This window comes from Notechis scutatus, chromosome 7 (assembly GCF_049901735.1).
Source record: "Notechis scutatus isolate UNSWTSFEM ecotype Mainland chromosome 7, rNotScu1.2, whole genome shotgun sequence".
Taxonomy (NCBI): domain Eukaryota; kingdom Metazoa; phylum Chordata; class Lepidosauria; order Squamata; family Elapidae; genus Notechis; species Notechis scutatus.
Window position 1 is genome coordinate 2,047,843 of NC_142015.1, and position 12,933 is coordinate 2,060,775.

At 47.3% G+C, this 12,933-nt stretch overlaps 1 protein-coding gene across 1 annotated transcript; it reads left to right on the forward strand.

Annotated features, from left to right (window-relative positions):
• Positions 1 to 1,420: 1,420 nt before the first annotated feature.
• On the forward strand, positions 1,421 to 9,319 carry ITPRIPL1 (ITPRIP like 1). The gene is made up of 2 exons (XM_026688674.2): positions 1,421 to 1,492; positions 7,427 to 9,319. The coding sequence occupies exon 2, from the start codon at positions 7,445 to 7,447 to the stop codon at positions 8,993 to 8,995; it is 1,551 nt and encodes a 516-aa protein (XP_026544459.1). The 5' UTR covers positions 1,421 to 1,492; positions 7,427 to 7,444; the 3' UTR covers positions 8,996 to 9,319.
• Positions 9,320 to 12,933: the final 3,614 nt, after the last annotated feature.

Genomic DNA, 12,933 nt, shown 5'->3' on the forward strand with positions numbered 1-12,933 from the left:
GGAAGTTGTGGGAGCTTCATCACTGGAAGCTTTCAAGAAGAGGCTGGACTGCCATTTGTCAGAAATGGTGTCGGGTCTCCTTATTTCCAGGCTGAATCTCTCCTTGTTCAGTTTCCATCCATTATTCCTTGTCTGGCCTACAGGCGCTTTAGAAAATAGCTTGACCCCCTTTCCTCCTCCCTGTGGCAGCCCCTCAAATACTGGAAGATATTATCCTGTCTCCCCTGGTCCTTCTCTTCCCTAGACTAGCCAGGCCCAGTTCCTGCAACCGTTCATCCTATGTTTTAGCCTCCAGTCCCCTCATCATCCTGGTTGCTCTTCTCTGCACTTTTTCCTAGAGTCTCAACCTCTCTTTTTTTTATAGTGTGGTGACCAAAACTGGATGCAGTACTCTAGGTGTGGCCTTACTAAGGCTTTATAGAGTGGTGTTAGTATCTCACTTGATCTCGATTGTATCCCTCTGTTAATGCAGTCTAGGATTACATTGGCTTTTTTGGCTAATGCCACACCCTGCTGGCTCATATTTAAATGATTGCCCCCTATGACTCCAAAATCCCTCTCTCAGTTACTGTTATTGAGCGGAGTTTCACCTAATCCGTACCTGTGCTTTTGGTTTATCTTGCCTAAGTGTAAACACATACTCTTCTCTACACTGAATTTCATTTTAGAACAAAACAGAACAGAATAAAACAGAAGGACAGAGTTAGAAGGGACCTTGGAGGTCTTGTACAGTAGTCCAACCCCACTTGCTTAAGGCAGGAAACCCTATATCATTTCAGACAACTGGCTGTCAGATCTCTTCTTGAAAGCCTCTAGTGATAAAGCACCCACAACTTCTGGAGGCAAATTGTTGCACTGATTAGGAAGTTTCTGCTTAGTTCTAAGTTGCTTCTCTCCTTAGTTCATTTCCATCCATTGCTTCTTGTTCTGGCTTCGGGTGCCTTGGAGAATAGCTTCTTTGTGGCAACCCCTGAGATATTGGAACACATTGTAAATTGAGGATGATCTGTACAAATTGCAACTTTGTGCTGGCTAACCTGGGCCACCCTCTGTTCCCAGAGAAGATGCAACAGGGCAACCTGCCTTAGCCAGGCACCCCTGTCGAGATCCATCTGCATCTTGCAACTGTCATCTGGGATGTTGGCTATTCCTGTCGTCTTAGCGTCCTCAGAGAATGCAGGCTCTTCCTTGGACAAGGTGAGAAGTCTGCCCCCCTCGCCACCTTCCACGTCCTCAGCCTTCTCCTCCTTTGGTTGTGAAGCTCAAAACACGAGAACCATTTTAATGGAAGACTATTTGAAGCGAGGCTGGGCTCCCGGCACGGTGACCTTTTGGACAAGCTAAATTTGTTCCTCTGCAAACAAATCACATTATTTATAGCTGCGATGACAGGCCGTTCGGGGCAGCGGGAGGGTAGGGGGGGGCTGCGGTCCAGTGGAAAGGTGCACCCCATCCAGCCCCCGAAAATGCGGGGCACCGATTGGACCCACAGGTAATGAACTATGACGGACAGTAATCCCAGGTAAAGAGGCTGGGATTAGCTGGCTGTCGTTAACAAGGGACCCTCGTAAATCAAACCAGCTGGCATTCTGATTGATGGCAGGATTCGGAATGGCTGAATCCTCGGCCCCCGTTTGGCACAGCAGGGCACAGAGCAACAACTGGGCATAAACCTGCAAAGGTTATTCAACGGTTCTCAGCATTGGTGCCTCAAGAGCGTCTTGCTCCTACTCACACCTTCCTGTTACCCTTGGGTACCATGTCCCTTTAGTCCCCCTCCCCGAATGGCACCAGATTCGGATTCCTCTCGTAGATGGTGAACAGGTTGCACAGATTGTGGGTTCGGGAATCACGGAGCCGAAGGGGGAGGAAAAGGGCTGAATGGAAGAGGTCCCGTCCAAATCTTTCAGCCCAAAATTTTGTGTGGAGCGCGCCACGATGAGGCTAGGGGCTGGGTCACCCTTCCCAGGGCGGAGGCATAACCTCTCCAAGCATTGGCGCAAGGCCCTCCACTCAAAAGTATTTCCAAGAGCTCCGTGGTGTCCCCCTTCAGCGAATCGCAGCAAGTCAGCAGGAACAGTTGAGATACCAGAATAACAGAATGATAAGAGTTGGGAGGAACCTTGTAGGTCATCTAGTCCAACCCCCCCTGGCCAAGAAGGAGACCCTACACCATTTCTTACAGATGGCAGTCCAGTCTTTTCTTAAAAACCCTCCAGTGATGGAGCACCACCACGTCTGAAGGCAACTTCTGTTCCACTCGTTCATTGTTCTCACTGTGAGGAAATTTCTCCTTAGTTCTAGGTTGCTCCTGTCCTTAGAAGGACCTTCAGTCAACAGAAGATCCAGGGATGATGTGACGCTTCTTAGGCAGGTGGATGGACCAACAGCGTCACTGCAATCCTTCTCGGTCCTCCCTCCTGCTCTTGCTTTGAGCTGCAGCACCAAGGCGGCCTCCGTTAAGATGGCCGGCCTGTCCACCCCCTGCTGCCTAATCCTCTCGTGACATCCCCATAATTGCCGTTTTATTCCACTGCAATGTGACACCTCATAAGAGGACTTAGAGAAGGATTCTGGGGTCGGAGAAAGACTCTGGGTGGAGAGTTCAGGGGCACGGCCATGTGTTAAGCTAAATTTGGAGCCCTTCTGCAGACTTCAGTGGAGTTGCTGTGGATTTACACCCCCGTCCGAGCAGGTGTCAACAGCTGGCCAGGCTCCCAAGCCGTTAGGAAGCACCGCTGGCATTTGACTCTAACTGCCCAGGCCCAAGTGCGTTGCGTGCTGCTTGCCAGGCTAGCACTATGCTTCTCTTTCGTTTTCTTTTTCTTTCTTTCTATTCTCTCTTTTCCTTTCTTTCTTTCTCTCCCTTCCTCTCTCCCCCTTTTCTTTTCCTTCCTTTATCCCCTGACTATAAACTGACTAGCAAATGGATCGCCATGTTCTCCACTCTCTCTCTCCCACTAACATCTACAAATCAAGGTAAGGTTACGATGGAAGAGCAGAATCTAGTCCAAAAGCTGTTCTTTCATTTTCTTCCTTTCTCACTCTCCCTTCCTTTTCTTTCTCTTCCTTCCTTTCTCTTTCCCTTCCTTTTTCTTTCTCTCTTCTTTTTCCTTCTTCCCTTCTTCCCCCTCCTTTCCCACGAATCTACTACGTTCTACAAATGCACCCATCAAATATCTACTCTACTCCAGCAATAGGCAGGGGCAAAAGTTTAGGTCCTTTTGATTGTACAGTTGAAATTGCACAACGCGCTAAGCCGGGGCTCCTGCATCTGTGCTTCGAAAAGTTCAGAAAACCACTAGAGGGCAGCAGAGTGACACAGAAGGCTCACTCTTTGGCACCATCCTGTGGTTAAACAGAGTTCTGCAGCTTATTGTTGGTAGACCTCCTGCCTTCTAATGAATAAGATGTGGGTGCCAAGCTCTTCCTGCTACAATGCCTTCCATTTCCATAAAAATTTTTCCTTGTCCTCTTGATAGTATTAGAAAAGCTTTTTTGTTTCCCAAGGCATTTTTTTCAGAGAATTTAAATGGATTGCTGCCGTTTTATGCTTTGATTTGTGACTATGATTTGACTATACTACGGCAAAAGCAGTGGGGGGAAAATCCCTTGGATGTCATCTTGTAAGGTTTTTTCCGTTTGGAATGCAGGGCCCCCTCTGAAAAATGGGGAGGGGGCATTTCTCTTTCCTCTAAAATGGCTGCAAGAGGTTTAAACCACCCGTGAAATTGGCGATAACCTCTATATTTCCTTTTCTTGCTGGAACCTGGTAGTAGAACATTCTGGGGGAACCGCTTGTCCAAAAGCAGGATGAGAATGCTGGTGTCCTGGATCTGCAAATGGGAGCCTGAATTTGATGTCCTTTTATAGGCCAGCCGTGACTTCACAGTCAGTCAAGTAACAATGGGAAAGGGGTTACTAGTGCAGCACCTGGCAGCCAATGGGGCTCCCCGAAGGCTGGAGCAAACCTGGGATTGTGACTCAGGAAGTGATGGTGCCAGGAAGGAGCAGGCAAAAGGTATGGAGCGTCCCTGGCTTAAGATGCACTGCCCCTTAAAAACCTATGTGCCACCAGAGGTAGGTTGGGGTTGGGGGAAGGAGGTGGCCCTAGCATGGCTGCTAGTGAGGGTTGCGTCTGTATCGCAGCGGCCAATTCTAGGGCCAGTTTCTGAGGCCTTTTTGTTATAACAACCCAAGACACAGAATCTGTTTGTTAATTTGTTTATAAAAAGTATAAGCCACCCATCTGATCTTAACAACAGCCCAAGAAACAGTATGATCGATTATTTGGTTTACAAAAATTTATAGGCTTGCTCGTCTTACCCCAAGGTCACTCTGGGCGGCTTATTAAATCCCCTGCCTCGCTCTTCCAGCAGCGGCAATCCTATAGTCGGAGAGATCCATTGCGCTCGGTTTTCTCATTTGGTCTGACTCAAAAGACTCCAAAAAAAAAAACTTGCTGGGAAGTCTGCATTTCTGCTTCTGTATAAAACAGGGAGTGTCAACGCCCAGCCATCGAGAGACACAAGTGTGCCTCAAAAATAGCAGATATTAAAACTGAAGGCAGCTGAAAGACATGGAGATTCTTCTTCTTCTCACTTCTTCTTCCTTCTTTTTCTTCTTCCTCTTCTTCTCCTTCCTTTTCTTGTTTCTTCTTCTTCTCCTCCTTCTTCTCCTGCTCCTTCTTTTGCTTTCCTGCTTCCTTTTCCTCTTCATCTTCTCTGCCTACTTTCTTTCTCTCCTCCTCCTCCTCCTCCTCCTCCTCCTCCTCCTCCTCCTCCTCCTCCTCCTCCTCCTCCTCCTCCCTTTTCTTGTTTCTCCTCCTCCTCCTCCTCCTCATGCTTCGTCTTCTCTTGCTCCTTCTTCTGCTTCTTCCTGCTTCCTTCTTCCTCTTCTTTTGCCTTTTTGCTTTGTCTTGTTCCTCCTCCTCCTCCTCCTCCTCCTCCTCCTCCTCCTCCTCCTCCTCCTCCTCCTCCTCCTCCTCCTCCTCCTCCTCCTCCTCAGCATATTCCCACAAGGGCAGGATATGCTTTTCAGATTATTGAATGCCACTTTTCACGGTCAGCTGCGTCTCCAGGGCGCAGGCCCATGGCTTGCATTATCTTTGTTGATGGTGTCTAGCCATCTCTGTTTTGGATGCCCACGAGGTCACCGGCCATTGACCTCTAGTTGGTAGGCAATCTTGGCCACAGTGGAAGGTGCTGCTCTCTGGACACGTCCATACCGGCGGAGTTGGCCTTCTCTCATCTTCTCTGTAATTGGTGCCACACCAAAAGGCTGTTGAAGGGTGTCATTTGTGATGTGGTCAAGAAGGGAGATGCCCGATATCCAACGGAGCCTTCGCATTTCTATGGCAGGGAGAGGGAGCTTTCGGTCCCTGTTGTTGCTGCCCACCATTCAGTGCCGTCCTGTGCAATAGGATGCTTGCCTTGTAAATCTTAGATTTAAGACGGGTTGGCATTTGTCTGTCGCATGATACACTGGTTGAGTTCTCACCAACGCATCCAGGCTGCGTTCACCCTTGCTGGCACCTTGCCGTTGATGTAGCCATTGCCTTGGAGGTGGGATCCCAGATACTGAAAAATGTCCACCTTCTTCAGGTTTTCTTCATTGATTTGAAGTGTTCCAGGGGTGGTGAGAGTCTCTGAGTACTCAGTTTTCTTGATGGTGGACTCCGAAATGGTTGGCATGGACTGTGTGAAAGACTGAACCCGGGACACCTGCCAGGAAGGCACAATTTGCCTCATTAGCAACATGATGATCAGGAGTTCAGGCAGGTCAAATGCGTACACAACCTATAACCCCAATTGATCCCAACATTTCTGTTGTTAAGTGAGACCATTAAGTGAATTTTGCTCCATCATAGGACCTTTTGGGCCACAGTTGTTAAGTGAATCACTGCGGTTGTTAAGTTAGGAATACAGTTGTTAAGTGAATCTGGCTTCCCCATTGACTTTGCTTGGTCAGAAGGTTGCAAAAAACGTGGCATCTGAATCATACATATGAACCAGTTGCTAACTGTCCAAATGTTGTTCAAATGACCATGGGGATGCTGCAACGGTTGTGTCACAAGTCACTTTTTTCAGTTCCGTTCTAACTTGAACAGTCACTAAATGAACTGTTGTTAAATCTAGGACTACCTATACATTCTAGAGGGATCTAATCTCCCATTATGAGATGAGGTAAGGGCCAAATTGCACAATGGACGCAGGGGTGAGATAGGTTGCTGTTGTTCAATCATGTCCGAGTCTTCTCGACCCCATGGATCACAGCAGGACCCCGCTCCCCATCCTCCACTGCCTCCTGAAGTCTGGCCAAAGCCAAGTCCACTGCAACTATGACACTTTCTAACCACCTCATCTTCTGCTGTCACCTCCTTTTGCCCTCCATCTTTCCCAATCTCAGGGTCTTCTCCAAGGAGTTCCACTCTTCTCCTTGGGTGGCCAAAGTATTTGAGCTTCAGTTTCAGAATCCGTCCTTCCAAAGGGCAGTCGGGGTTGATTTTCCTTGAGGATCGACTGGTCTGACCTCCTTGAAGTCCAAGGGACTCTAGAGTCAATTCATGGCCCAGAGCTGATTTAATGATGTGGTGAAATCATGTCCATCATGAGCTTCCTACCTACCCTCCCACGGATCCTTACTCCGGACTCCCTCACCTGTTAAGCAGTCCAGAGATGTTGGGAAGGTCTTGATATTCTGGGGATGTCTTGGGGTTCCCAACTGGGATGCTGACGGACTCTTTTCCCAGGATCATTTGAATCTAGGAAGGGCTACAACCCGTAATTAACTTGCTTGTCCCATCCTGTCCCCTTTTCAGCTCCTTTTTTTTTAATGTTGGATTTTCAGTTCTCTGTTTTGAAGGACAGCAAATTTTGGGACTATGCATATCATTCTGTGGAATGCACAAAGAATTTCTACAAAGATATAGCTGCAATTTTGTTTTCCTCGTAATTCCTAACATGCAAATTGTTCCCGAGTGCTTTATAACAGACCAATGTTTCCCTTCAATTATCTTCAGTTAATTCACTGATTCAACTGTAATATAGGCCTGTACCACACGCCTCGAGTTGGACAAGCATATTTCATTCTTCTCTAATCTCTTCTGCTGCCAACAAAGCCAATGCAGTCCCAATGCTGCATCCACAGAGGGATAGCATGAAGATCACTAGAAGTGATAGTAATGCTTTATACTGCACCAGTGAGGTCATACTTGGAAGAAGACATCCAGTTCTGGTCACCATGATGCCAAAAAAAAAAAAAGAGTGTTGAGACCTTAGAAAGGGTGCAGAGAAGAGGAATACCTGCATATATTTTAAAAAAAATCCAACGAACTGATACATGAGAACGGTCGTACATTTAAAACAATAGTTTCCTCTTTCCTGTCTACCCTTTGAACACCTCTATCATTTGTGCTTCCTTCCAGGGACCACTGTGTTAAGATATGGCCATAGCCCCTCTGCTTTTCCTGGCGGCCCTAGCATTCATCCATCACCCCCTGTTGGTCAACGACATCACAGATTTGACCACCCTAAATCGTCTCCAGGAGCATGAGAAACGGCTAACTACGGAAATGGGGCACCTCCAAGTGGAAATGGACCAGAAGAACTGGAACTGGGATCTCAAACAGAACCGGGAACAGTGGACAGCGGAGGACCTCGACATGGCAGATGGCACCTGGGATGGGTGGCCTTACGTAGGGCTGGTCATCGTCATCCTGTTTGGATGCTGCAGACGCACCGTTGCAAGGGAGCCCAGCGACGAGTCCAGCACAGACGGCTCCAGCACCACCACCAACGGTGAAGACGACTTTGAAGACACCGATCCAGAACCGGAAGATTACGAATCCAAGCAGAAATTGTTGGAGGCTTTCTATGAGCAGCATATCGAGACGGGCGATATATCCAGTTTGTGCGATTTTGTGGAGATGTTAGTCAACGACCTGCTGGAAGAGAGCCGGGGTCAAAACATGCTCTTGCTGGAGAACTGCATCGGGGTGGGCAGTGCCTTTGAAGGGTGGTCCACGGAGGTCTCGAAAACGTTCTGTGTCCTTGTGCCTATACTGCCGCCCAAGGGCCACTCCTTCCACATTGAAATGAGTGACTCTGAGGGTTCTCCGGGCAAGCATGGCCACATCTTGGTAGAGGCAGAGTGCCTGTGTAAGAGAGAGAGGCTGCTGGGGGATGTGATGTGCTCGCTCCATCATCCGGAACGAGAATTGAGCAAACAAGAGCAGAGCAAATCCCTGATGCATGTCCTTTGCACCAGTTCCCACTTGGATGGGGAGAAAACCACCCAGTGGTTCCACGCTCTGGTAAGCAAGGCATGGGACGCTCTCGGCCAGAAATACAACTCAACTCTCACCATCCAGAATTCCAACAAAAGCTGCCGGCTGAAAGTAGAACTTCGATCCAGGAAGGAGATCTTTATCGATATCTTACTCGGCGTGCAGCAAGGAGACTCTCTCATCTTCCTGACCACCGGAGATGACCCAATGGAAAACCTAAACGGTATAGTTTGGCGTCGAAGTTTTGCCGTTCAGGAGCTGCTCTTCTTCAAGTGGGTGAGCCAGCGAGCTCCCAAGGACAGCTGCCACCTGAAATGTCTTCAGATCCTGGTCTTTTTCAGAGAGTCCAGTGGGATCCCGGACAAGAAGAACCCGCTGCTCACAAACTACCACTACAAGACTTGTTTGATGCACCTCTTGCTTCTGGGGCCTCTGTCCTCCTGGGAGCCGGAGCAAATCGCACAACGGCTTCAAGACCTCCTCTTGTACATGAATACCGCCTTGGAAGAAAAATATCTCGAACACTTCCTCATCGGGAACATTGCTCTGCCTATTCAAATCCCTCTGCCCAAGAGCCTCCGAAGCGCTGCCCCGGTCAACCTTTTTGAGCACTTGGTCCTAAGCCCGATCCTTCACAATGAGGCAATGAATGAGTTTGTGCCCATGGTAGAGCAAGTGAGGACTCTCTGGTTAGCACCTGAAGAATAGCAACCCTCCACTCTGTTTTGAAAGGGCAGTTTCCTTTGGCTCATTCCTGAGCCCACCTATCCTTAAGGGAGCCGAAAAGGTGGGGAGCCGCATTGTCTCCAGCATGTGAAACAAAGCTGGTGGGCGAGATGTATCATATCATCGATGGTCCTGGGATGGTATTTGGGTAGGCTTCAAAATGAGCTGGGCAACAGCCAGGAGCGCTTCAAAGAGCCCCTTCAAGTAGGATCGGCTTCCTAGAGCCAGCTATTCTTCAATATTTTTCTACATTTCAATTCCAAATTTGCTGTATTAGACTTGAAATAAAGGTTCCAGCAAACTCTGTTCTTAAGTTTCTTATACCATCCTTTCTGGCAGAGAAGGGATTCAGACGGTTCTGACCGGTTCCAGAGAACCGGTAGCGGAAATTTTCAGTAGTTCGGAGAACCGGCCAATCCCACCTCTGACTGGCCCCGCCAACCCCATCTCTTCTCTGCCTCCCATTGAGTCCCAGCTGATTGGCTGGGTCTTCTTTGAGTGCCCTGCACAGGAGAACGGAGCTGGAAAGCAGGTCAGTGGGGTGGGGAGGGAATGGGGATTTTGCAGTATATCCTTCCCTTGCCACGCCCACCAAGCCACGCCCACAGAACTGGTAGGGTTCTGTGTCTGAGATGTGAAGGCGGAGATGCTGGAGTTTGGAACTTGTTGGTTCCTAGTTTCTACAGGTAGCCCTTGACTTACAACCACAACAGCCCAATATTTCTGTCACTAAGCAAGAGCCGTTAACTGAATTTTGCTCCATTTTACAACCCCCTTTTTTTGCCATAACACTTAAGTGAATCACCATATAGTTGTTACATTAGCAACATAGTTGTTAAGCGATTCTGGCTTCTATGTTGACTTTGCTTGTTAGTTAACTTTATTGTCCTTGCACCTCGTACAATGAAATCAAACACCATCTTCAGTGCACATCATGACCATGAAAATAAACACAAACCACACATCCTTCGCCCTCCACACATGGAAGTTTGCCAGAAGTTCACAAAAGGAGAACACATGGTCCTGGCACACTCCAACCTTCATAAATAAGAGTCAGTTGCCAAAAGGCCAAATTTTGATCACGTGACCACGTGGATGCTGCAAACGGTCGTAAGTGGGAAAAACAGTCATACGCCAATTTTGTCAGTGCCGCTTTGAATAGCCACTAAACAAACTGCTTCTCCTTTAGGGAAATATTTCTGCCTTTTTAAATATTTCACAAAATACTTCACTCTTCTAGGAGGGGTGGGTGCTAACCTTCTACACTAGGTCTCCAAGTTATTCTGCACTCTATTCTATTTGTCAAAAGGCACTGACTGCACTTCCTCAGAGTTATATATTATTTGTCAACTCAGAAATATTTATCTTGTCTTTTAGAGTTGCCAGCAGAAGGGGAGTGGGGACGTAGTGCGTACCTTAGATAATTGCTAGGCGGCCGTGGCACACAAGATTATTACTGGAGAGCATGATTGATGACTCTTGGCTATGGATGTGTCCCATTGGAGAATATACATCTGGGGGTGGGGGAAGACCAGGGTCAAAGGTGAAATGAATGATGTGCCTTAGAGTCAGCTAGCTATCGGGGCTCCGACAATCCACCCCCATTCAAATCATGAGTCTCAAGCCGCATCTCTCAGAGTTTAAAAAAAATCATTTATTAGGAGTGAACATGTCGGCGTTACCTGGGTGCAGCCTACTCTCAGACACATCATTCATTTCACCTTTGACCCTGGTCTTCCCCCACCTCCAGATGTATATTCTCCAATGGGACACATCCATAGCTAAGTTATCAATCGTGCTCTCCAGTAATAATCTTGCACGCCAGAAGCTTCGGCTGTCTAGCAATTATCTAAGGTATGCATTACTCCCCCCATTCCCTTTCTGTTGACAATTCTAAAAGACACGAGAAATATTTTTTGAGTTGACATTAATGGTTGTCAGAATTCTCTTTTCTTGAAAAGAATGGTTGTAACTTCGCGTTGTTTGAAAACCATCCTGCTACTGATATAGCTGAGAATCCTATTTATATCCACCTTCTGAAGCGTAACTTCAGTACTGCAAGCTACTTCTGCAGCCGGCTGCCTAAAATTTGGCAGTTCGAATCTCACCAGGCTCAAGATTGACTGAGCCGCCCATCCTTCCAAGGTGGGTAAAATGAGGACCCAGATTGTTGAGGGCAAGAGGCTGACTCTGTAAACTGCTTAGAGAAGGCCGGAAAGCACTATAAAGAAGTATATAAGTCTAAGTGCTATTGCTCTTCCTTCCTCCCTTCCTCCTTCCTTTCCTCCCTCCCTTCCTCCATCCTTTTTCCTTCCTTCCGTCCTCCCTCCATTCCTTCTTTTCTGCCTCTCTCCTTTCCTCCCTCCATCCTCTCCTTTCCTCCCTCCATTCCTTCTTTCCTCCCTCTCTCCTTTCCTCCCTCCCTCTCTCCTTCCTTCCCTCCCTTCATTCCTTCTTCCCTCCCTGCCTCATCCTTCTGTCCTTCCAAGGTGGGTAAAATGAGGACCCAGATTGTTGGGGGCAAGAGGCTGACTCTGCAAACTGCTTAGAGAAGGCCAGAAAGCACTATAAAGAAGTATATAAGTCTAAGTGCTATTGCTCTTCCTCCCTCCCTTCTTCCTTTCCTCCCTCCCTTCCTCCATCCTTTCCTCCCTCCCTCCCTCCATCCTTTTTCCTTCCTTCCGTCCTCCCTCCATTCCTTCTTTTCTGCCTCTCTCCTTTCCTCCCTCCCTCCTTCCTTCCTTTCCTCCCTCCATTCCTTCTTTCCTCCCTCTCTCCTTTTCTCCCTCCCTCTCTCCTTCCTTTCCTCCCTTCATTCCTTCTTCCCTCCCTCCCTCCCTCATCCTTCTGTCCTTCCAAGGTGGGTAAAATGAGGACCCAGATTGTTGAGGGCAAGAGGCTGACTCTGTAAACCGCTTAGAGAGGGCTGGAAAGCACTATAAAGCGGTATATAAGTCTAAGTGCTATTGCTATAACAAGCCAGATTACAAAGAAAAAAACAAAACAAATGAAAAATTATCCTTTTTTTTCCCCCTACAAAAATCAGGCAGTTTTTCCTACAAAGATTTCAACTTTTTATTAAAAAAACCTTCTAATTATGCAAGCTAGACTTCTCCTTGCAACTAAAGCATAGTCACACTCCTTCTCAAATACAAGTGGTCCTCGACTTACGATCCCCAATTGAGCCCCCAATTCCCGCCGTTAAGTGAGACCTTTGTTAAGCGTGTTTTGCCCCATTTTACGACCTTTCTTGCCACCCTTGTTAAGTGAATCGCTTAATAAGTGATGTTTGTGACCCGGTTGTTAAGGGAATCCGGCTTTCCTGTCAACTTTGCTTGTCAGAAGGTCGCAACACGGGATCCGGCGATGGTCTTCAATAGGGGATGGGTGGAGGAGTTGGACTAGATTGTTAGGGATAACATTGTTTTACCCTAACTGTTTTGGGTAAAGATAATAAAATGATGAATCATGGTTTGTCAGATAAAGTGTATGTGACTTTAAGCTAAAGGAATGTAATTAAGGGTGCAGCTGTAAAAGTACTATATAAGCAGCAAGGCACTCTCTGATCCCTAATTACTGGCTGGCTTATTGAAGACTGCATTCTTGCTGGATCGGGGAGGAGAAGAAGTGTTGGATTACTTTGAAGATATTTCTCAACGGAGAGAAGATAAGTTTTGGACAGATTTATTATATGTGTACTGACACTGGCTATTCAACACGGACTTTGCAAATAGAGTATCCTCGACAAGACTTGACTGAATTTGGTATATGACTAATGGACTGTTTATAATGACTATGCTATAATTCTTAAATGGAATAAACAATATTTTTGATAGCACAAACGTATCTGTATTTTTACTGCGTGTTAACAAGAGAAGGCTTATCTCACACATTTACCTGTCTTCCTATCTGACTTCGCT

Bases quoted from the DNA above. Each gene is read 5' to 3' on its own strand.
- ITPRIPL1 (XM_026688674.2), top strand. From the start codon at position 7,445: ATGGCCATAGCCCCTCTGCTTTTCCTGGCGGCCCTAGCATTCATCCAT.